Consider the following 23,541-nt stretch of genomic DNA (forward strand, 5'->3'; position numbering starts at 1 on the left):
TTATAAAAACTAAAAATTACCAAGGTTTGGTTTTCTAGATAGATAGTTTTGTATATAATTCCGAGTAGACAATTCAAATTTTTTTTCTAAAAGGAATTGAGCCAAAGGCCCAAGTTTTTTTGAGAATTAAGGTCGGGATCCCCTGCAAAACACAAATGAGTTGCAGGTCCACAAACCAGTTTTTTGGGAGTAAACAAATAGAAGTTACTGGCAGGAAACTGTCTCGTGGACCTGTAACTCATTTGTGTTCTGCACGAGATCTAGGTCTTAATTATTAAAAAAATTTGGGCTTTTTGCTCACACCCCTTTCTCCCATGTATGTCTGATTAGGGAGTCAATTTTTGAGCCTAAACCCAATTTTCATTTTCTAAAATCTAAATCAAAAGCAGAGAATCCAAAAGTAGGTGATTTGAAGAAATAAGAAAATTTTTCAAGGAATAAAATATCAAAGGGTGGAAAACTAAAAATGCTTCCCCAAACACACCCTCCTTTAATACTATAGTCGTCGACCGACGAAACTCGCCGGAGTTTCTCTTCTCTCTCTCCCTCTCTCTATCTCAGACGAAGGGGAGGAATAAAAAAACAGAGAACAAAAAAAGTGAGATAGGAATAAGTGTACGAAGATGATGAAAGTGTTGCCGAAATTTGTGGTGGAGGTCGCCAAAGTAGAAGAAGAAGCTGAAAAATATAAGAAAATCGAAATAGTTTTTCGGGTGGAAAATTTTAAAAGGAAGATGTGAAAGTTTGGAGACGTAATTAGTTTATATTGAGTAAAATTTCTTTTACTACTCCCACTCACCCACCAATCAAAATCATGACCTCTCATATCATGGATGATATCCATATCCAAGTATATAACGTATAAACTACGCAGTGGAGTACAAAATATTGTTGAAATCTGCAACATTATAGAGAGAGAGAACATTTTTATACTATTTCTTGGTTATAAACAAGAGAGAAGGTAGATAAAGAGTTTTTAATGGTGCAGCGGTTCTGTAACAGTGAACCTGGTAATTGATAGTGGAAAGCTGTTTTACGAAAGAAGTACCAAAACCACAGGATAGAGAGAGATAGAGAGAGAAAGTAAAGCATCTTTTATCCCTAATTCTAATATTATATAAAGCCTTTAATCTCATTTCTTCTTTTCCATCTCAAATTTGTATTTCAAATCACTCTTCTCATATTAGTATCCAGAGGTATATTCATTTCTTCTTTTCTTTCATCAGTTCTTCATCTATCAAAAATTGCACTTCTCTCTCTCTCTCTCTCTATAACATCTTTCTCTCTCTAGATTAGTTAGTTGAAGATGATGATACTTGACGCTAAATGACCTTATCTTGGTTTCTTGTTCAACAAGAAAATTTCAAATTAGACTTAAGTATATCTTTTCAACATTCTAAATCGGCTAAATTAGGTCATTTTCTAGTAGGAATTTTTGACGTGTTTTGCTAATTACTTGGAATCTCTCTCTCTTATCTCCACGTATTTCCTGAAGTCTTTGTCAGCTATAATCAATGACCTTCTTCTTCTTTGAAGATCATGAAAATTGATATATTCCTGTTTTTTTGGTATACTTAATTGAAAACTTACGGGTCAAACTGAAGGTTGACTTTCTGATCTTTCCTCTTATGAATATGATCTGATCAAAGTCTTATGTTTGTTAAATTTGAACTTCATTTCAAGCTTTGTTGAAGCTTCTGGATGTTCATACTCTGTTCAAATTCTTCTGTTTGTTACATTTGAACTTCAACTTCTGAAATGATCTCTCTCTCTATAGATATATAAAGTTGAATAAATTTGGTAGAGTGTGAGATGTTAGGTCAGATTTAATCTTTTTATAATTCTAGGTTTTGACTTTCTAGTCAGTTCTATTCATTTATTTAATGTATAAACTTACTTTGAGTTACTGATTTACTTGATCATCTTGTTTTTCTGTGTTTCAGATATTGCAATCTGTGAAATTTAAGTTGTTTAATTGAAAGAAATCATGGCTGAACGTGTACTATCTAGAGTTCATAGCGTTCGAGAACGATTCAATGAGACTCTTTCATCTTGCAAGAAGGAATTGTTAGCTCTCCTGGCAAGGTTAATGAGCTTTCTAATCAAGATTAAAAATAGATTTCTACTTTTTTGCGTTTGAGTTAAAACTTCTATGATTGGTTATTAGATTCACTCAAGAAACTTAGCACTAAGCAGAAAGGGGGTTTCTCCTTTTCTCTGGTTATTAAATATCTGCTTATCTTTGTGGGGTTGGTTAAATATGTAGACTTGAAAGTCAGGGGAAAGGAATTTTGCAACCTCATCATCTGTTAGCTGAGGTTGAGGCGATATTCGAAGGAGACAAGAAAAAGCTAACTGAAGGGGTATTCGGAGAAGTTTTAAGATCCACCCAGGTGAGACTGATCACAGATTCAATTTCATCTTTGGTAGCTGAATAGTTTTATGATTATTTGATCGAATTTGGTTTTTGTTTTTTGGTTATAGGAAGCAATAGTTTTACCTCCATGGATTGCACTTGCTGTTCGTCCGAGGCCTGGAATTTGGGAGTATATACGTCTGAATTTGGATGCACTTGTCACAGAAGAACTGACTGCTTCTGAATATTTGCAATTCAAAGAAGAACTTGTTAATGGAAGGTAAACTTGATCATGTAAGGTCATTTATATAGATGGTTCTTTCCGTTTTCTAAATCCTCGAGTTTGATTACTTGCTTAGCAGGTCCAATGATAACTTTATGCTCGAGTTGGATTTTGAGCCATTCAATGCTTCGTTCCCAAAACCGACATTATCAAAATCTATAGGCAATGGTGTACAGTTTCTCAACAGGCACCTTTCTTCCAAAATGTTTCATGACAAAGATAGCATGGCCCCGTTGCTCGATTTTCTCCGAGTGCACCACTACAAGGGAAAGGTAGAAGATTTACCAAAGACTATTACTTTTCTAACTTCCTTTAAATTCTATGGATTTTACGGATGAGCTTTTATTATTCTTATAAACTAGTTAATACTCAAAAGATAACTGCGACTTCCCGTTTTTTTGGAGTATGAGAGGATTGGTTGATCGGTACAGAGAATTTTGACGAGATATTGTCGATCTTTGTGTTCATAAATCTGAATTATTCACAAATTGTTTTGCAGACTATGATGCTGAATGATCGAGTACAAGACCTCAATGCCCTTCAGTCAGTTTTAAGGAAAGCTTCTGAATATCTGTCAGCACTTGCTCCAGATACTCCATATTCAGAATTTGATCACAAGTTTCAAGAGATTGGGTTGGAAAGGGGTTGGGGTGATATTGCAAAGCGTGTACAAGAGATGATTCATCTACTACTAGATCTTCTCGAGGCACCCGATCCATGTACACTTGAGAGCTTTCTTGGGAGAGTTCCAATGGTTTTCAATGTTGTAATTCTCTCTCCTCATGGTTACTTTGCCCAAAACAATGTCTTGGGCTTTCCTGACACTGGTGGCCAGGTATTTGTGGCTACTGAGAAAACTTATTATCTTAAAACTAAAAGAACTACTCTTTTGTATATAGTTATTGTCTAAACAAATTTAACTGCAGATTGTATATATTTTGGATCAAGTTAAAGCTTTGGAGAGCGAAATGCTTCAACGTATTAAGCGCCAAGGACTTGATATTATACCCCGAATTCTCATTGTAAGTTTTTGTTCAAACTTCAATTGTTTGTCGTTTTTCTCAAGTACCATTTGATCTTTATTTGATGCTAAGTTTTCTGCCAAAACTAGGTGACCAGACTGCTACCTGATGCAGTAGGTACTACTTGTGGTCAGCGTCTTGAGAAAGTCTTCGGAACAGAGCATTCTCACATTCTCCGAGTTCCCTTCAAAAATGAAAACGGGATTGTTCGAAAATGGATCTCGAGGTTTGAAGTATGGCCTTACTTGGAGAGATTCACAGAGGTAATCATCTTTTTCCTACTGAAGTAGTGATTGTGTTTTTATTGTGTGAATCACGATCACCTGGGTCTGACTTGTTTAAGTCTAAGTGATCGAGTCTGAGTCTTGTCTTGATTAGGGGCAAATAATCATTTTAGGTTATTTCAGATAGAGCTTGAATTCAAACTTATTTTCTGTCTTCTAACATAGACCCAAAATCAGCCTGAGTCAGTCTGACACGAAACCAACAGTCTGAAATCCGACTCGAGTCGATTGAGACCTCGAGTCAGATTTTAGATCTGAACTGAGAATAAAAACACCACCTAAATTTCTATTGGCAGTCATTGGCATTCAACTCATCAACTTAAAATATCTGATGGATCTTTCTAATTTGTCATCAGGATGTTGCAAATGAAATTGCCGGAGAGTTGCAGGGAAAGCCAGACCTGATCATCGGTAATTACAGTGATGGAAATCTTGTTGCTTCTTTGCTTGCACACAAATTAGGAGTTACTCAGGTCTGTCATTTCTGGTGAAATATGATCTTTGAAGCTTCTTTACGGTTTTATTAGGATCAGGAACTGATACTTCATTTTTTTTGCTTTTATAGTGCACCATTGCGCATGCCTTGGAGAAAACAAAGTACCCAGATTCTGATATATACTGGAAAAAGTTTGATGAGAAGTACCACTTCTCATGTCAATTCACAGCTGATCTGATTGCCATGAATCATACAGATTTCATCATCACTAGTACCTTCCAAGAGATTGCAGGAAGGTATATTCACTGATTTTTTTCTTTATAACAGTTTTTCTGGCTCATTGAAAAGCGTTTTTCTTGTCCATAAAATTCCATTTTTTTCCCTCAATCTTTTCTACATTTTACACTTTCAGCAAGGACACAGTTGGACAATATGAAAGCCACACAGCTTTTACTCTTCCCGGACTATACCGAGTTGTTCATGGAATTGATGTGTTCGATCCCAAGTTCAACATCGTTTCACCTGGAGCTGACATGGATGTTTACTTCCCTTATACGGAGAAAGAAAAACGACTCACTGCTTTTCACTCAGAAATCGAAGAGCTTCTTTATAGTACAACTCAAAACGATGAACACATGTAAGTTCTACTTACTCCTAACCCTTTGTTTCATTTGTACAGAAATGATTGGAATAACATTTTGATTGTGGTTTTGATGTTGCAGAGGTGTGCTAAAAGACCGTTCAAAGCCGATAATATTTTCAATGGCAAGACTAGACCGTGTGAAGAACATGACAGGATTGGTTGAATGGTTCGGGAAGAACTCACGACTAAGAGAGTTGGTTAACCTTGTGGTGGTTGCTGGCGATCGAAGGAAGGAATCAAAGGATTTAGAAGAGAAAGAAGAGATGAAGAAAATGTATGAACTCATTGAGACTTATAAGTTAGACGGAGATTTCCGTTGGATTTCCTCTCAGATGAATCGTATACGAAATGGTGAACTCTATCGTTGTATAGCAGACACGAAGGGTGCTTTTGTACAACCTGCATTATATGAAGCTTTTGGACTCACAGTTGTTGAATCCATGACTTGTGGTTTGCCTACATTTGCAACTCTTCATGGAGGTCCAGCAGAAATTATAGTTCACGGGAAATCCGGATTTCACATTGATCCCTACCAAGGCGAGAAGACGTCTGAGATACTTGTCAAATTCTTCGAAAAGTGTAACAGTAATCCGTCACACTGGGACGAAATTTCAGAAGCAGGTTTGAAGCGCATTTATGAAAAGTAAGAAAAATCTTTATTATGTGAAATTCTCTACTCGATCGATTTTTAAAGAAATGGTTTGTTAACTTTATTCTCTTCTTGCGTTCTTTGTTTCCAATATTTGTAGGTATACATGGCAAATTTACTCAGAGAGCTTGATGACATTGTCTGGGGTTTATGGCTTTTGGAAATACGTCTCCAACCTTGAACGTCGTGAGACTCGACGATATCTTGAGATGTTTTATGCTCTCAAGTATCGTAAGTTGGTAAGTATCCCAAACTTCCTTTTTCCTGTAACAAGAAATTCCCCAAACTTTCGTTCCATATGAACTTAAAAAAAAGCGAATATTCACAAGTGTTTTATTTTGAAATTATCGAACACCCCTCAATTTTCATTTGCTTATTTTTCTCTATGAATGGGTGATTAATTTTCAGGCGATGGCAGTTCCTCTGGCCACTGATGATTAGTAGTAAATTGAAGTGTGGAATTGCTTGTGTTCGATCGAAGACTCGAAGCAGAGAAAGATCTGTTACATATATAATAACTTTCATTGTTTGAGATTCTCAACTTTCAATTGATTAGTTTAGTGAAGTTGTCATATTTGTTTGGGGTTTACTTAATCCCTTGTTTCCAAATGAATGAACTGGTGCTTATATTTTCCACTATTGACCTCCAATTCATAGTAATATAGTAGTTCAATATCTATTCAGTCCCACAGTTCTATTCTCTTTCTCTTTTGCACAACTTGTCTTTTTTTTTTTTCTTTAATTATTTTTTGGCAGATGAAATAGAACTGAGGTCATCACTGAATGTAGTGGTGTCAACTCGGCCGGACTACCTGCGTCTAGCTTGGGAAGGACCCAGATCGGTTAGCCTAGGCCAGTACCGATACTGATCTAGAATAAAGAAATAAATAGTAAATATTTGATTCATTTGTTGTCCTAAAGCATTAGGAAGAAACTCTATATATAGAGTTAACCTACACAAAATAAAGGAAAACCTATCTATGTGGGAACTATATATCACTCTCACTCCTCACAAGCTCCCACAAATCAATAAATTTAATAGGGTTATTTCCTAAGTGACCCCCTAAAGTATAACTCGCTTCCCGCGTGGTTCTCTAAGTTAAGAAAATACTGAGATGGTCTTCTTTTAAATTCTTCGTCCATTTGTGTACGAGAAAATACTGAGATGATCTTCTTTTGAAATATTTGTTCATTTGTCTATTATCTCATTGTTGATATTTTTCTTTCTTTTTAACGTTTTTTCTTTCTATCTCTTACCCTCCAACAATTTCTCGCTCCTTCGTTATCTTTATCTCCTTTGTCTTCTGCAACTCAAAAGTATTCAAAAATTTGGATTTTTTTTATGCTCTTCTTCTACACCAAAGGAGCTTAAATCCACTCGGTTTCCAAAATCATAGGACAAGTAACAAGAGGATTAAGGGACAAACCATCACCATAGGTCACCAATCACACCCTCGTGTAACCCTAGATTTTGTTTGCATTATGTTAGAAACCTTACCACCATCTTTATTCAAAACAAAAATTTGGGCAAATCTCCCTCAGAAAATTCTTTTAGTAAAAGGGATTTATTAATGTTTTCTAGTCTTCAAATCTTTATGGTATAAATTAAGGATTTTTGAGCTAACAGTCCAAAAACTGGGGGGGTAAACCCAAAAAAAATCCACTCTTGCCAAAAATTTCGCTGCAGGTCCTAATGTCAGGGAAAATATTTTTTTCCCTTTTTTTTTTCTTCCTTTCTTGCCCCTCGACTTGACCCAGCTCCTTCTCTCTCCCACGATTTCCTCCGATCATTAAATGCCCAGTCATTCCGTTGCAGACAATCACATCCTTCCCTCCCATTTCGCGCCAAATCCCTTCTTCCTTCTTTCCTTTTCTTTCTCTCTCTAAATTTCGAAAGCTTATCTCCTCCTTTTTTACCAGGGTTTCCCGCCCATTTTGGCCAAATTTTTGGCGAAAATTTGGGATCCCGCTCTTTCTGTATTCAGTTTCAAAAACTTTCAAAAAGTTTAAAATTCCATCTTCCAACCTATTTATACCACCGACTGTCTTAATATCTTCCAACCAGAATCTGCTCTTATCTTCCAACTTTTTAAGGTAATGCCTCTTAAATGAACAAATTCCATTTGTCTTCAATGATAGAATTTAAGGAAGCTGAATATTTCATTTGTCCTTTTAAGGAAGATGATAATTCCATTTGTAAATGAACAACTACTCATCTAAATCTATGTTGAAAATTGGACATTCCAAAATGTCAGACTAAGTGAAAGGATTTTTTTTTTGTTTTCTGTACATTATTGTTTCATACCTACTTTATTTTTCTTTTCTGGACAGTATACAATGGATATTGAAGAAATGCTTTCTAGGGACATTGTTGCACGACGTCCTCTCTGGTGAAACAAACTTCAACTTAGTTGTAACAGTAAACATATGTTTTTCTGGTTTACTCGATTATTTATTTTCTCTCTCTATCCAGGTTGGAGCGTGATTTTTTCGGCTATACATCATCTACTTCTGCTGCAACATCATCTGAAATGGTGAACCACAATCAAATATCTAATAAGTAAGTTTGGAACTAATTTGAACTTTACTATTTCAGTATTGTTTTACTTAAAATTATAATTTGGTGAGTACACATTTTAGTTTACCGCAAACCAAACTCTGGTGAGTACATATTTTTCTTTACCAAGAACAAAACTGTTTCCTTACCTAAATATAATTTACCCGTGCCAATGATATGAACAAGTAACAAATATCTAATAAGTAAGTGTGGAATTCATTACATATTGTTGTTTGTTGTGTACTGATAACCATCCTTTATTTTACGGTAAAGAAATAAGTTTACTAGTTCAGTATACATAAATACTTAAAATTATGATGAGTACATATTTCTATTTACCGTGAACAAAAATATGGTGAGTAAATATTTCAGTTTACCGAGAACAAAACTGTTTTCTTACCTAAATATAATTTACCCGTGTCAATGATATGAACACGTAACAAATGTCTAATAAGTAAGTGTGGAATTCATTACATATTGTTGTTTGTTGTGTACTGAAAACCATCCTTTATTTTACGGTAAATAAATAAGTTTACTGGTTCAGTATACATAAATACTCAAAATTATGATGAGTACATATTTCTGTTTACCGTAAACAAAAATATGGTGAGTAAATATTTTTGTTTACCGAGAACAAAACTGTTTCCTTACCTAAATTAAATTTACCCGTGCCAATGATATGTTTTTCTTGTAGTGATATTTAGTTTATTGTTCTGATTTATCATTTAAAATGAAACCATTTTGTTTTGTGCAGTGTCCAACGGGATTTTTTCTCAAATTCCTCTCTCACGGTTGAGGATGCATCTACTGCCATTGTCAGGGCTGAACCTCTAAGGTCTGCTAGCTGGCCTAAGGTGTTTACACATTTGGGGCAGGAATTCCTTGGAGGCGCCAATGCCTTTCGAAATGCACTTGGACGATATTCCATAAAGCACGGGTACAATTTTAATTATTTGAAGAATGATCTTGATCGTATTACTTGCGTATGCAAATCCCCAAAATGTTCTTGGACCATTCACGTTGTGGCTCCTCTGAAGTCATGGTCAATCTTTGTTCTAAAAGCTTACAACCCTGTGCCCACTTGTCAAGACTTTATAATGTCAGAGAATATGCCAAGATTATCAACCGAAACTGTTAGCTTATTAATAGTCGATGACATTAGGGAGAATCCGACCAAAAGTACTAAAGACATTGTCACATCTTTCAAGAAAGACTATGGAATTAAACATAGCTACTACTATTCATATAAGGCTCGAAATAAGAGTATTTCTTTGGCCTATGGGGAGGAAGCTGATTCTTATGCCAAACTCAACTGGTATGTTGATGCCCTATCACGTTCTAACCCTAATAGTGTACTTGATCTTCAAGTTGATAAAGATTCCCACCGTTTTGTTCGAATATTTATTGCTCTTGGGGCATGCATCCAAGGTTTCAAGCACTGCCGCCCATTGATATTTGTTGATGGTACTTTTGCGAAAACGAAATACAAAGGATGCATTCTTGCAGCTGTAGCGAAGAATGGCAATGATGGTAAGTATTTTACCAAGTTTTTCTGTCTGGTACACATTTTTATTTACTGGATTTTTTGTTTTTTCTTAACCTAAATATTTAGGCTGAAATATGAAATAATGTCCTGTTCTTCCTACTGCAAATTAATTCGAATAACATGTACTTTGCAGGTTTTTTTGTTCTCGCCTATGCTGTCGTTGATGTAGAAAATGATCAAAACTGGACCTGGTTTTTTTGTAATTTGGCAAAAATGGTTGATATTAGTGAGTCTTTGACTTTTATGTCGGACAGGCACAATGGTATGATAAACGCAGTTGCGAACATTTTTCCAACCGCGCACCATTCATTCTGCGTTTGGCATTTACGAAACAATTTGAATGTACGTGTAAAGAATGGTGCTAAGAAGTCGGACTATTTCCAATCCCTCATGTTTAAGGCGGCTAGAGCCCTTACTATATCGGATTTTCAGAAGTACACTTCTGAACTCGTAGTCATGGGTGGCAATGGCGGGATGCATTTTTGCACTCTGTAAATCCGAAACATTGGACTGATGTTTTCTTTCCAGGAAAAAGGTACGGTTTTAATTCGTGGATAAGGGATGAGAGAGTTCTTCCAATAACCGTAATGCTAGATATGTTGAGGATTAAAATTATGAACATGATGAATGCAAGAAGAACTGAGTTGGCAACTTGGGACTCTTTCTTGTGCCCTAAGGCCAACGAAAAAATGCAGTCTAGATTCAACGTTGCCTGTAGCTGGAAGTGCATACAATCAGGTAAATTTGTATATGAAGTAATGTCCATGCCGAGTCACTCCTTGGACCTTGGGGATCTTACATGCACATGTCGTAAGTGGCAAGTCCAAGGCATCCCTTGTGAGCATGCCATATTGTGTATTAAAGTGCATGAAGGTGATTCATCATTCTTTTTTGATCCCGCTGTTACAACGGATGCATACTGTAAGACTTATAGTCATTCCATAAACCCTGTCCCAACTTTCGATCAACAAAAAACGTTTGAGGAAGCCAGCAAGATACTTCCTCCTTTAACCAAGAAACGTCCAGGCAGACCACGTTCTGTAAGAATTGAAAGTTCTGGAAACTTTAAAAAGAGACAGCGGATATGCGGTAGGTGTAAAAATCTCTCTTATCACAACCGTGCTTCGTGCAACGAAGCGATTTAGGGATTGAAACTGTTTTTATATCAGCATCAAAAACTAGGGGCACTCTACAACTTTGAAAAACATTTACAGTGTTGGAGCTTTTCAAATTTTTGAAGAGAGTCATATTTTAGCCTTGTGCTGCTTTGATTTTTTTGTATCTTTTGTCGAACTTAATGTATTTGTGTTTGAACGTAATGTATTACATTATATTTTGTTAATGTGTGTTGTGCTCGAACTTAATGCATTACATGAAACTTTAAGTTTTGTCCATTACATTATTTTATTTTTCGGAAATTATAAGTTTTCCTTGATTTAGAATCTTTATTTCTAAGTTTTGTCCAGTACATTATTTTATTTACCAGAAAATTTAAGTTTCCCTAGATTTAGAATCTTTATTTCTAAGTTTTGTCCAGTACATTATTTTATTTACCGAAAAGTTTAAGTTTTCCCATGATTTAGAATATTTTTTTCTAAGTTTTGTCCAGTACATTATACCAATTTTTTCTAAGTTTTGTCCAGTACATTATTTTATTTTCCGGAAATTATAAGTTTTCCTTGATTTAGAATCTTTATTTCTAAATTTTGTCCAGTACATTATTATATTTTCTAGAAAATTTAAGTTTCCCTGGATTTAGAATCTTTATTTCTAAATTTTGTCCAGTACATTATTTTATTTACCGGAAAGTTTAAGTTTTCCCGTGTTTTAAAGTATTTTTTTCTAAGTTATATCCAGTACATATTTTTATTTACCGAAAAGTTTAATTTTTCCCGAATTTTAGAATACTTTTTTCTAAGTTTTGTCCAGTAAATTATTTTATTTACCGGAAATTATTTGTTTTCCCGTGAATTAGAATATTTTTTTCTAAGTTATGTCCAGTACATATTTTATTTTCCAGAAATTATAAGTTTTCCTTGATTTAGAATCTTTATTTCTAAATTTTGTCCAGTACATTATTATATTTTCCAGAAAATTTAAGTTTCCCTGGATTTAGAATCTTTATTTCTAAGTTTTGTCCAGTACATTATTTTATTTACCGGAAAGTTTAAGTTTTCCCGTGTTTTAGAATATTTTTTTCTAAGTTATATCCAGTACATATTTTTATTTACCGGAAGTTCAATTTTTCCCGGATTTTAGAATACTTTTTTCTAAGTTTTGTCCAGTAAATTATTTTATTTACCGGAAATTATTTGTTTTCCCGTGATTTAGTATATTTTTTTCTAAGTTATGTCCAGTACATATTTTTATTTACCGGAAGTTTAAGTTTCACCGGGTTTAGAATATTATTTTCTAAGTTTTGTCCAGTAAATTATTTTATTTACCGGAAATTCTTTGTTTCCCGGTATTTTTTAAGGAAAATTTCCAAGTTTTTTCCAGTGCGAACATATTTTTGACTAACAAAATGTTTCAAACCAACAACCATAAGTTTAACATAAACAACAAGTACTTAACAAAACTTAAAAACCAGTACTTAGTAAAACTTAAAAAACACAACCATAAGTTTCACATAAACAACTATTTAGGACGCTTCCGCTATCATCCTTCTCCATACCCTCCTTTGATTCATCCAAAATTTTGAATGTTACTTCTACCCTCTTTCTTCTTGCTTTGTCTGCATAAGTTTCCAGCTGCGAGCAGCACCCCGGCAAATTGGACTGGTTGCTTATGTTGAAGATATCCTCCAACTGGAGCATTACCTAGAGGCCACAGTCTGGACTGTTTAATTAAAAAAAGATGCAGTTAGTTTAAAGAAACTTATAAACTACTAAAGTAAGGAAGCAAATATTAGACTCACCTATCCCCTTGCTGAGGGCAATCAACCTCCTTTACATAGGTTATCTTTTTCGTCATCCTTTCTTTAGCGTAAGGCCCACTTCGTTTGCGTGTGCACTTCATCTTTATCAATGTTTCTGCCAGCTGCGATGCAAATTTCTTTGCATTATTGCTGCATTGGTTAGCCAGGTTAGTGTCACGCTGCAAAGAGTTGTAGTGCTTCCATTCATTCTCTTCGAATTCATAGACAAACAGAGTCCAGTGATGACCCTCGAATGAGTCATCTGTGTAAGGAGTATTCAGTGGCGCGCACAACGTTGTAGTATGATCTTTGATTTATTGCGCTTCCAGACGCTAATTTAAATTGACCTCAATACTTGTCTGACTCCGCTCTTGTTTGATCAAGGTCTGCAAATTGTTATATAATTTAGACTACTACTTACTCAACACCATCTAAAAATGAATTATATGTTTGACAAGGAATCTTACAAAAAGCAATGAAGATAGGAAAATAACTTCTTTGTTCATGTCTCTGGCGTCCTGGGCTAGGTGGTCCTCAAACCAGTCTATGATTTGCGAGTCACATCCCCGATTCATCATAAGTTCATCTAAATCTTTCGCTTTCAGGCAATGTTCTTTGTCCTTATTCCACACTTCGAGGTTGTACAAAGTAACATACATTTCACCAGCCACACAATTATTTTCCAGAAAGATATACATTTATACACAAATAATTGTTTACCAGACATTTTTTTGTTTACCAGACATTTAATTATTTACCAGACACTGAGTTATTTACCTTGTCCACCCGTATGTCATGAATTCTAGCAGTAGTGCTTTCTCTTTCTCTTGCACGTAGGGCCATAACCCTCCATTTTTCCAGTTACTTATTTTTTCTTTCACTTCTTTCTTCATTGTTATCGACTCTATATCAATCACAGGGAATGTAATGGCAGCTGCTTTGGATGTTTGTTTTCGATTTCTGGGATTATCCTTTACCCTTTTGATAAGAGATGTTGGCTTAGTCATTGACCCTTTGTGTTTCTTCGATACTACTCGTTTTGGGGGGCTGACGTGCGGTGATTTAATTTTTGTACCAACACGATCCAAGTTTTTGGATACTTGTTCCACCGATGCTCTCCCCATTTCTGCAATATCGGAGAAATTTTGTTCAGCTGTTTTACAAACCTCATCTTCCTTCTTCTCCATGTCCGGCTGTGGTGGTTGAGTCCATACAATAATTTGCATCCCAAAGTTAAAGATCAAAACTTGGGAAATCATTGGTATCATCATTCATACTCGATCTCTGTCAAATAATGTATATTCAGAAAAATAATGTTTTAACAAACTCGGAAACTTTAATTATTTCACTACATAATTTGCCAACATTATCTCTCTTGTAAGGCATCTCTTTTTCAATAGCATCATCCACCCACCCTGGCTCCTCACTTGACAAATTAATTCCAACATCATCCTCATCATCCATCTCAGCATAGCCTTCATCATTCAGCTTGCCTTTCTTTGCTTCCTCTCCTTCATTGCCTTCATCATTCAGCTTGTCTAATTATCATTGATTGTAAACAAAAAATAATTTCATTTACCATAATTATTAGATACCATACTTATTAGACTTTCTCAGAATAAAAAATTAAACTAAAAAAAAATAATATTTCCTGAGAATATAAAATAAAAAAGAAAACTATTTCATTTACCATCCTCTTTGCCATTGCTATCTTTCTCACTTCCATCCTCGCTTCCATCTTTCTCCTCTTTCTATTTCTCCTCTTTGCCACTTCCATCCTTGCTTCCATCTTTCTCCTTATCATCTTCGTCACTGTCATCATCTTGTTCCTCATTATCATCTTCCTTCTCTTTCTCTTGTTCCTCATCATCGTCACTGTCATCTTCTTCTCCCTCATCATCATGTTTTTCTATACCCTCTTCCTCACTGTCTTTTTCCTCATCCTTATTAGTCTGATCATCCTCCTTTTTCTCCCCCTCATCTTTCTCCTCTTTCTCTTCCTCCCCATCTTTTGGATCTTCATTCTTACTCTTTCCCTTATGCTTCGGTGCGTTTAGCTCCTCCACGTTATCCGCAACCTTGATCAGGCCATCTTCTCCTCTAACCTGTTCTTCTACAGGAACTAACAAGTTTTGAAGGAGTGCTGAATACGCTTTGTAAGAATCATCCCTATCCTCGCACGCTTCCAACAGTTTTGCTTGAAGTTCGGCATTTTCTAGGTATGCCATTGTCAAGGAGTGCTGAATACGCTTTGTAAGAATCACCTCTCTTGACAATGGCTACTTCAGGTTTCACTTGCATTTCTTTCCCTGCCAATGTAAACCTTTCTGTCGAACTAGAATAAAGGCAGAGAATTTCAAAGATTGCCTTGTTGGGTTTGTTTATGTTATCCCAATCTATTTTGTCTTCAACAAAAGCCATCACCAATTTTTTGAATGGAGTAGCTCCTAGCAACTCTTTTTGTCTAGTCGACATCTTTGGATAAGTGGTCTTCAATTGTCTCCATGTATTACGAAGGGCATACTTATAAGCCTTCGGCAACATTGCTGCAAGGTTGGTTGGTCGATTTTTCCGTTCACTTGAGCTTCCAACTTCACTTTTTGATTTCTTTACCTTCTTTTTTTTTACTGCTTTCTTCTCTTTCTGCTGGAGCTTTTCTCTTGCCTTTTGCATGCTCTTTTACTTGAATGGTCTCAGCAGGTTCGACCTGTAAAAAATTTACCAACCAGGAATTTAGTTGTGTCACACATTACAACAAACACTTGAAGTGCATGGTCATCTTTACCAGGAACAAAAATTCAGGAAAAATTTATATTTACTAGGAACAAAACATTTTACAGTAAACAAAATTTTTTACCAGGAACAAAATAATTTACTGTACAAAATATTAACACTAGACAAATCCTTATCACTTGGAACAAAATAATTTCAGTACAATAAAATATTTTCAAGGAACAAAACATTTTACAGTAAACAAAATTATTTACCAGGAACAAAACAATTTACTGTACAAAATATTATTTTCCATTAACACTAGACAAATCCAAATCACTTGGGACAAAATAATTTCAGTACAATAAAATATTTTCAAGAAAAAAAAACCTTTACCAGAAATTTATTTATTTACCAGGAACAAAACAAATTTTTTTTTTTCAGTTACATACCTTCTTCTTTCTTGGACTTGTTCTTCTAGCCAGAATTTCTTGTATAGGTTTCTTTTCCTTTTCTGTTATTGCTCTCGTGGATGTTGGTTCTTTGATTGTGACAATCTTTTTTAGTTCAGTTACATACCTCTTCTGAACTAAAAAACCCTAGCCTCCATTCTTTTTTTTTACTACCCATTCCACCATAATTTCTTTCCAATCTCTCTCTTCTTTTCTAATTTCTTCATCTCTTCTCTACTTTTCTTTCTACTTCTAATTTCTTCATCTAAACTTCTAATTTCTCCATAACTTCTTTTCTAAAATCTTGTATCCTCTTATTTCTTTTCTAAATCTCATCTTATCTCTTCTTCTTTATCTTCAAAAAAGCTATTATTTGGAGTTTTGGGTAATATTCTTGGAAATATTTGGAGCTAATATTGGACATCAACATGGAGGCACAAGGAGCTATGGATCTAAATCTCATTTGGTGATTTCTTTTCATTATCTTTTGTAATTCCATTTACTTTAAAATTTCAATGAATATTACTTTAGATTTCATGAGTAGCTAATCTTGTATCTAGAGTTTTAGAGGAAACCCATACTTGGGCTTATTTTGAAATATGTTATTGATTAATGAATCCTTGTATTGAGCTTCAATGTCTATTAATTGTTATTTCATATAGATTTTATAATCTTGTCTTTGTTCATGCTTCATAGTGAGATATTTCATGCTTTTGTTAAGTTATTAGATGGGATATGCTTATTAGATGATGAATGATTATTAAGGAATATAACTTTTATGTGATAATCAATTAAAATGTAAATGATTTTGAAATGTGTTATTAAAGAATATCTTCCGGAATCTAAATAGTTTATTATGTTAGATTTTGAGTTATATATGAAAAAGGAATTTGTTGGTTAATGCCTGTTTTAAGTAGTCCATTTATGTGGTGAATCGAAAACCCTAGATTCTTCTTCTCACCTTGATTTCATTCTTATTAGTCTATTTGTATTGCTTTCTTTTTTAAAGTAGTTTCCAAATCAAATCAAAATTTTTAAAGGGGTTTTAATTCGAGATTTAGGTAAAATAGCTTGTCCTTTGGAACGATACTCGATCTTATTAGAAATACTATAACTTGACCCCTACATTTGGGGAATAGACCTATTTTTAGGCCTATCAAATCCACAATAAATGCAGAATCTGGGGAGTTTTTCAACCCTAATTTATATAGAAACAAGTTTGTTATTTGAGAGTTTTAGATTAACTCTCGGTTGAAAGGCTTGAGTGATACACAATTTCACCCTAACGCGATAAAAAAGACTCCATTTGATCGCATCTTCTTTGGTAGTCGGATTAATAGTACCCAAAGTACTTGCCAAACGGTTGACAATGGTGCTATTCAGATGACTAGGAGGAATTCCATGAAGTTGGACCCAGAACCAAACATGATCAACGATTTGTTCTTCCGGTGGAACATCTGCATTACATTCTTGAAGAACTATCAATTCGTCTTGCATAACCCAGGGTGAACTCTCCAATGCAATTTCCATCTCAGTAGCCGTAACGAATTTGATCAAAAATAAATTATCCTTAATCTCCGAAATGGTGAATTTATTAGGTCCATGTATAACTCGAGTGAGATGATACATGGCTTGTCCTATGTCAATTTTTTTCGAACACTGGAACCACACTATTCCTTGTTTTATTAATTCTGATTCCCAGTGATCCACATCGCCGCCATCCACCGTCAGAGTATGCCTTTCTTCAGTAGATAACGCCTCAAATTGACGAATGAATTGACTGTTAGTAGATTCCATAGAATAATGGAGGATAGACAAACAGATAACGAATAGAAGGGAGACTAAATCTCTACAATAAAAGCCCTTAGAGAGCGACAAAATGAGAAGATTTCAGACTACGAATAATATACTACTATACACTATTTTATTAATTTAGACTATATTTTTCTCTGATTAGTACTGATGTACTATCTTTTTTTTTTTTTGAAATACTGATGTACTACGTTCAACAAAAAAAAAAATACTGATGTACTATCATACGCAACCTTACTAATTATACTTTACTATATTTCTCTAAATATTCATACAATTTATACAACTCGACACTCTGATTTTCTATTGTTGTTGAGTGTTTACTTAGGGGCGTGAGAATAAGTAAGCCGAAGAATATTGACCCCGATCGTAAATATGGAGTTCAAGTTCAAGGAACGACTGTTAATGGTAAATCTTTGTCTTATTTTAAATGCAAGTTTTATGCCAAGACGATAACATGAGTGACAAGATTGAAGAATCATCTTGCCGCTAACCATCAAGATACTAGACCAGGTGATGAGCGTGGCTAAAGGGGTTAAACAAAAGTATGCCCAAGAAGAGAACTTTGACTCTATAGCGATGGAGCTTATTACAAAGGAGCGGGTAAGATCAAGGTCTAAATCCTACTCCTACTACTTGTAGTGAACCTGGAGTATCCATTCATGGGGTTGGATGTCCGATTGATCAGTATGTGGTTTCAGTTGGTGACAACGTGAAAGATCGGGGATGAACCATGGGTAACTCCACGGTCAAATATCAAGGAAAAAATGAAGTAAGTGTGAATGAATATTGGTCAGATCTTCTTTGAGAATTGAGTACTTTTTATGTAGCAAAAAACTCCTCTTTTGCTAATATGCTAAAGTCAGTTGGTGATTTGGGTAGGGGTTTCAAAGACCGCCAATAATGAGTTGAGTACTCGGATACTTGAAGAATAAATTAAAACTACGACTAATATTGTTGCCGAGATGACATGGCCGGCTACGAATGTTACCATAATATTTGATGGTTGGACAGACATTAAGCGCATGCAAAACTAAATGAAAGCTACTAAACCTTTAGTTGGTGTTCTCAGACTTGTTGCTTCAGAAGAAATGGCCAGCTACAGATGTTAGCATAATCTCTTATTATTAATATCTTAATTTTATCACTGTTCCAGTAATTGACCATTTGTCGAGCTTAGGGAGGAATATCGAATATTTCCTTGTACAAATAAAAAGAAGAGACCAATTAGAATATATATCATGTAAGTTTAGATAGAAGGTATTCATATATATACTTTGGTTTAGGTTATTGCATTATCTATGACATCCCTATGCAACTTGACCATTTCCTTCCAAATATATATAGTAAGTGGAAACCTATTTCTATCATTCGCTAAATATACGATATGCCTTGATATGTACTAGGTTTCCTCCCCGTCCTACGGACTGGGAAGATCCCTCTTGGCTAACGCCTTTGAGGAGGAGAAAAATAAATTTAAATTACAACATAAATTACATTAGCTTCCCTTAATTTGTAAATCATATTCCAAAATCAATAGAGGAGCGATAACCGTGTGTTTAAAGAGGAGAGAGGGAAAACTGTATTTATGAAAGAAATATCACTAACAGAAAAGATTTGATAAAAAAAATTGGGAGATTTAATTTCAATTTTAAGTGAAATAGTTAGGGGGGTTGCGAGAGAAATTAGGAAGATATGGGAGAGTGGGTTAGTTATTTAGATCTCTCCACGATTTTCTACTGTAATCCGTGGGAGAAAAAAAATAGGGAGAGAAATATATGAGTAGTTATTCTAACCAATTTTGACTGATTTACATAGATACCCTTCTTTTTTTAGTGTATTTACATAAAAAGATTTTATGTTATCTGTCAAATGTGTTCCCAATCAAATCTCTAAAATAAAATGGACGACCAGACTTATCCCCTGGATAACTGACTGAGCTGTTTTATTATAATAGATGTTGCATTGACCCCTAAAGGTTGCAAACGATCATCAAGTTCTACTTTGAATTTTTCCTCAACTGATAGTTGATCTGTCCACGTAAGCTTAGATGATCCCATTTCTACGTACTTGGTTATCCTCATCTATTGCCTTGCAATTTAGGAATAAGTGATGAATGCAAAAAGTGATCTGATCTACTATTATGGGACTAAAATCAGAGAGAGAAAGCTTTGAAGGATAGTAACAAGTATGAATAGATGGTTGCTAACATAGAAAAAATTACATAAGAAGGAAGATACAGAACAACAAACACGCGACAACCACATCAATAATAATAAGTCAACATAAGAAACAATACAAAATAAAATGTTCAAAACATAAAGGACATTGCAAAATATGGTATTTTAAAGGACCTAAACACTTAAATTATAACATATGTACCTGATAATGAAGTAGCTTTCTGCAAACAAACTTTGAAGTGATGAGCGAATACCCAAAATTCACAGTATCCAGGGTTTTTGAGGAGAGAGAAGGAGCCGTGTGACGTCAGCAAGGCGATTCCCCCTTTCTCCTTTCCCCCAAATTGAAATCCTAATTTCATACTAATGTCATCAATTTTGAGCGATCTCAAGATTCAAGCAGCCACAAATCTTAATCATAACAGGCTACAACCAATAATAGACTAGGTATAATTGCATGAATCCACTGGGCAAAAGATCAGAATAACTTTATGCCTTCTCTTGTTATCACGAGGTAATCACAACAAGTGTTCATCAAAGGGAAGAGGAAGAGTCGATTCACCTAGGGAACTAGCACAAAGAAGGACGAAGATCAATCAAAGCAGATACACAAAACAAGGTTTGTCTTTACAGAATTTAATTAGCTTTTAATTTCTGTTAACATGTGTGAAAAATAAACTGCGAGAATTGGACTGTTTATCTTCCCCACTCCTTTGCATGCACCGAACCGTAGGCCTTTAAGACTCCTGGCTGCCTCTCACCGGTCATTCTTCTCGAGCCTCCGAGTGCTATGCTCTCTCTCTTATTTCCGAGAAGCACGAGTGTAATGATACCTTTTTGAGTCTTAATCTCAACTTGGTTATGTTTCCAATATCTTCTTTTGGCTGTTATCTCAAAAATCATCCATATATTCTCTTGGTTCATTCACCCACTCTTAATCTCCCATTTAATTCTCACCGGTCTAAGTTTAAGCTTCTCTTCTTCACCCTCGCCATTTTAATGTCGTCCCGTTCATCTGAGATCAACATTGACAACCTTACGAGTAACATGGCCTTACAACTCAATCTCTCGGATTATGGTAATCTTACTATAACTTACCCCAAGGCATCTGAAAATAAGGAGCTTCAGGAGATATCAGTGGGTTTTGTGGCTAGATTATGCTGTCACTACAACTATGGGATAGGATTTATTAGGAGGCATCTCTCTTATCAGTCTAAGTTTTTCAGAGAATGCAAGATTGACCCTCTCAACATGAGTCATAATTACTTCACTATCCAACCTAGGAACAACATAGTTATGAACGAGATTAACCAAGGCCTCCCATGGATCATTCGAGGCCTCCTAGTGGTGATGCAGGAAATGGACTTTCCCCTCTCGGGAGAACTGCCCGAGCTCATGCAAGAACCGATGTGGTGCAGCTTCACATGTCTTCCTTCCTCTATTCAGAATCAGCATGATCTAGAGATCATTTTTTCGTGTATGGGCCACATCATGCAGGTTCAGCCAAAGAATTTCAGTATGGTGACGAATTCATACATAAGAATCCAATTTATGTATGATGTTCGCACCCCCTCCTAGCCACTCTGAACTCTATTTTCACAGATGGAGGTAAGCCTGTGAACTTCAGCTATGCCAGATTTTCGAAGGCTATCTGCCATGTTTGTCGCATCATTGAACACCCTCTCACCCCTTGTATTAGAGCTAATCCCCACCATGTGTTCTCTCCTATGGATACTACTCAACCCCAACCTCTCCCTACTGCCAATTGGGCTCTCTCGGTTGCAAACACTCCTGTCAATTCTAATTCCCCTATCCCTCCTCATGAGTTATACCAGTTTAGAGGTAAAAGGAAGGAACAAGCTTTAATTGAAGTGAAAATTGAAGGAGAATACAGAGACTATGCAAAGAAAAAGCAGAGAGAAATGTTAAAGGGTGGTAGTTCTTCTGGCGCTTTCAGTCGCTCCAACTGGACATCTAGTAGTTCTTCTGACTCACTCAGTCTCTCTCCTATCATCCCTGCCAGTTGGTACTGTCCTCCTCCAGAGTCTGTGGACAGCCAGGAGGAGAGAAGTAGACACATTTTCGCAGACTCTCTTCTAGAGTCTCCTGGCCATAATCCAGAAGCAAGGGAAGAAGGAGGAGAAGATCAGTCCAATTCTCAGTCTTAAACCGATAGTCTTAAGTGTCAGTAGCAGTTGATAGTTTTAGATTTTATCTTTCTGTTCATGATGTGTGTTAGGTCATGTTAGTTTCTTACTGTTTGCTTAGTCTCTTTTGATGCTAGCAGGTATTTGCCTCGACTAATATAAGATAGTTGAGAGAATTTAGGTTTGTATTTCTCTACCATATTTTGGTAGTTTTTTTATCTTTTTGGCAAATAGCTGTTAGTTGGTCTTCCTGGTGATTATGGTTGCATCTACTTAGAGAAGAATTCTTAGTATTTGTATTTGGATTTCTTGCTGTTATTATGGTTGTAGCTATTCTAATTCCTTAGTACTATCTTAGGTTTTTGTTTATAATTTGTTTAGTTGCTGCTTCCCTTTTAGATTATCTTGCATCAGACTGTCGTTAATCTCCCTCTCTCTAGTTATTTATGCTTCTTGCTATAATTTGTTTTATCTTTTGCCTATTTGATTAGACCACCCTTGCTATCTTCTTCATCTTTCCTGTTGATCTGTTTAGTGAGAGTTCCTGTTTTAGGAGTGCCCTCAGAGTGCTACTCTCTAGGAGTCTCCGAGGGTGCCTTTAGTTTCTTTTCTCTCCTTTATGGATAACCCTACCATTTTAAGTTGGAACGTTAGAGGTGCTTCCTCTTTCCGCACCAAGAAGCACTTACTTAACCTTATTTAGAAACACCAGCCCGACATCATTTTCTTGTTTGAAACGAAGAACAAATCTATTAACATGAACAAGAACATCCCTATCAACAAAAACTACGCTAGTCATTTTGTTGAGCCCATTAACAAAACGGGTGGACTTGCCTTTTACTGGAAGCACCACTTGGACGTTAAGATTACGCACTCGGATAACAACATCATTCAGGTGGTGATGCAGACTAATAATAATCATAACCCCATCAATATCACCGGTTTTTATGGGTCCCCTTACAACAAAAACAAGCTCAAACCTTGGAAGACTGTTAGACATATTAACCAAGACAAAGACACCCCATGGATTATGATAGGTGACCTAAACTGCATTCTAGACCCCACAGAGAAGAATGGTGGTAACAACGGATCCAACTCCCTCACTACCAGAATTATAGAGATTATCAGCGAGCTTGGTCTTTTGGACCTAGGATATCATGGCAATCCATTCACCTGGAGTAACAAACAGTTCGGAGAAAATCTTATCCAAGAGAGTCTAGATAGAGCCCTTGCAAATCTTACTTGGCTTCACCACTTCCAATCTTACGGAGTCACCCACCTGGAAGCAGTGGGGTCAGACCACCTGTCAATCCTTCTAGATAACAAAGATGGTAGTCTGAGCAGTCCCAAACCCTTTAAATTTATCAGAACGTGGATGACTCACCTGGATTGCTTCAACTTCATAGTAGCCAATTGGAAGGGCATAAAGATCAACCAAGACCATAATAACATCCAAACTAAACTTAAGAAGCTGAGTAAAAAACTGACAATCTGGAACAAGAAGGTGTTTGGCAACATAGAGAATAATATTAATCAGATCACCAA

At 35.7% G+C, this 23,541-nt stretch overlaps 2 protein-coding genes across 13 annotated transcripts in view; one reads left to right on the top strand and one right to left on the bottom strand.

Moving 5' to 3' along the window:
• LOC147531872 (uncharacterized) overlaps positions 1–23,541 on the bottom strand; it is an 80,277-nt gene that overhangs the window by 40,406 nt on the left and 16,330 nt on the right. The gene's annotated exons all lie outside the window — the stretch shown is intronic.
• On the top strand, positions 606–6,356 carry LOC147531876 (sucrose synthase-like). Of its 12 annotated transcripts, none has more exons than XM_086645515.1 (14): positions 606–1,083; positions 1,944–2,085; positions 2,267–2,393; positions 2,485–2,636; positions 2,719–2,911; positions 3,139–3,474; positions 3,566–3,661; positions 3,751–3,924; positions 4,302–4,418; positions 4,511–4,677; positions 4,794–5,018; positions 5,104–5,667; positions 5,774–5,912; positions 6,082–6,356. In XM_086645515.1, exons 2-14 carry the CDS (start codon positions 1,988–1,990, stop codon positions 6,112–6,114), a joined length of 2,421 nt encoding a protein of 806 aa, XP_086501641.1. In that variant the 5' UTR covers positions 606–1,083; positions 1,944–1,987; the 3' UTR covers positions 6,115–6,356. The 12 variants fall into 12 exon arrangements, with proteins under 12 accessions (XP_086501641.1, XP_086501635.1, XP_086501642.1 ...); XM_086645509.1 differs by having other exon boundaries at positions 716–1,083; positions 2,716–2,911; XM_086645516.1 differs by having other exon boundaries at positions 730–1,819.

The sequence above is a fragment of the Eschscholzia californica genome, unplaced genomic scaffold, assembly GCF_041429995.1.
Source record: "Eschscholzia californica isolate CP2 unplaced genomic scaffold, dmEscCali1.0.p SCAF_6, whole genome shotgun sequence".
Taxonomy (NCBI): domain Eukaryota; kingdom Viridiplantae; phylum Streptophyta; class Magnoliopsida; order Ranunculales; family Papaveraceae; genus Eschscholzia; species Eschscholzia californica.

Coding starts and splice junctions, on each gene's coding strand:
- LOC147531876 (XM_086645509.1), top strand. CDS start 1,988: ATGGCTGAACGTGTACTATCTAGAGTTCATAGCGTTCGAGAACGATTC. Junction 3,925..4,301: donor ACTTGGAGAGATTCACAGAG/GTAATCATCTTT, acceptor ATTTGTCATCAG/GATGTTGCAAATGAAATTGC. Junction 4,419..4,510: donor ACAAATTAGGAGTTACTCAG/GTCTGTCATTTC, acceptor TTGCTTTTATAG/TGCACCATTGCGCATGCCTT.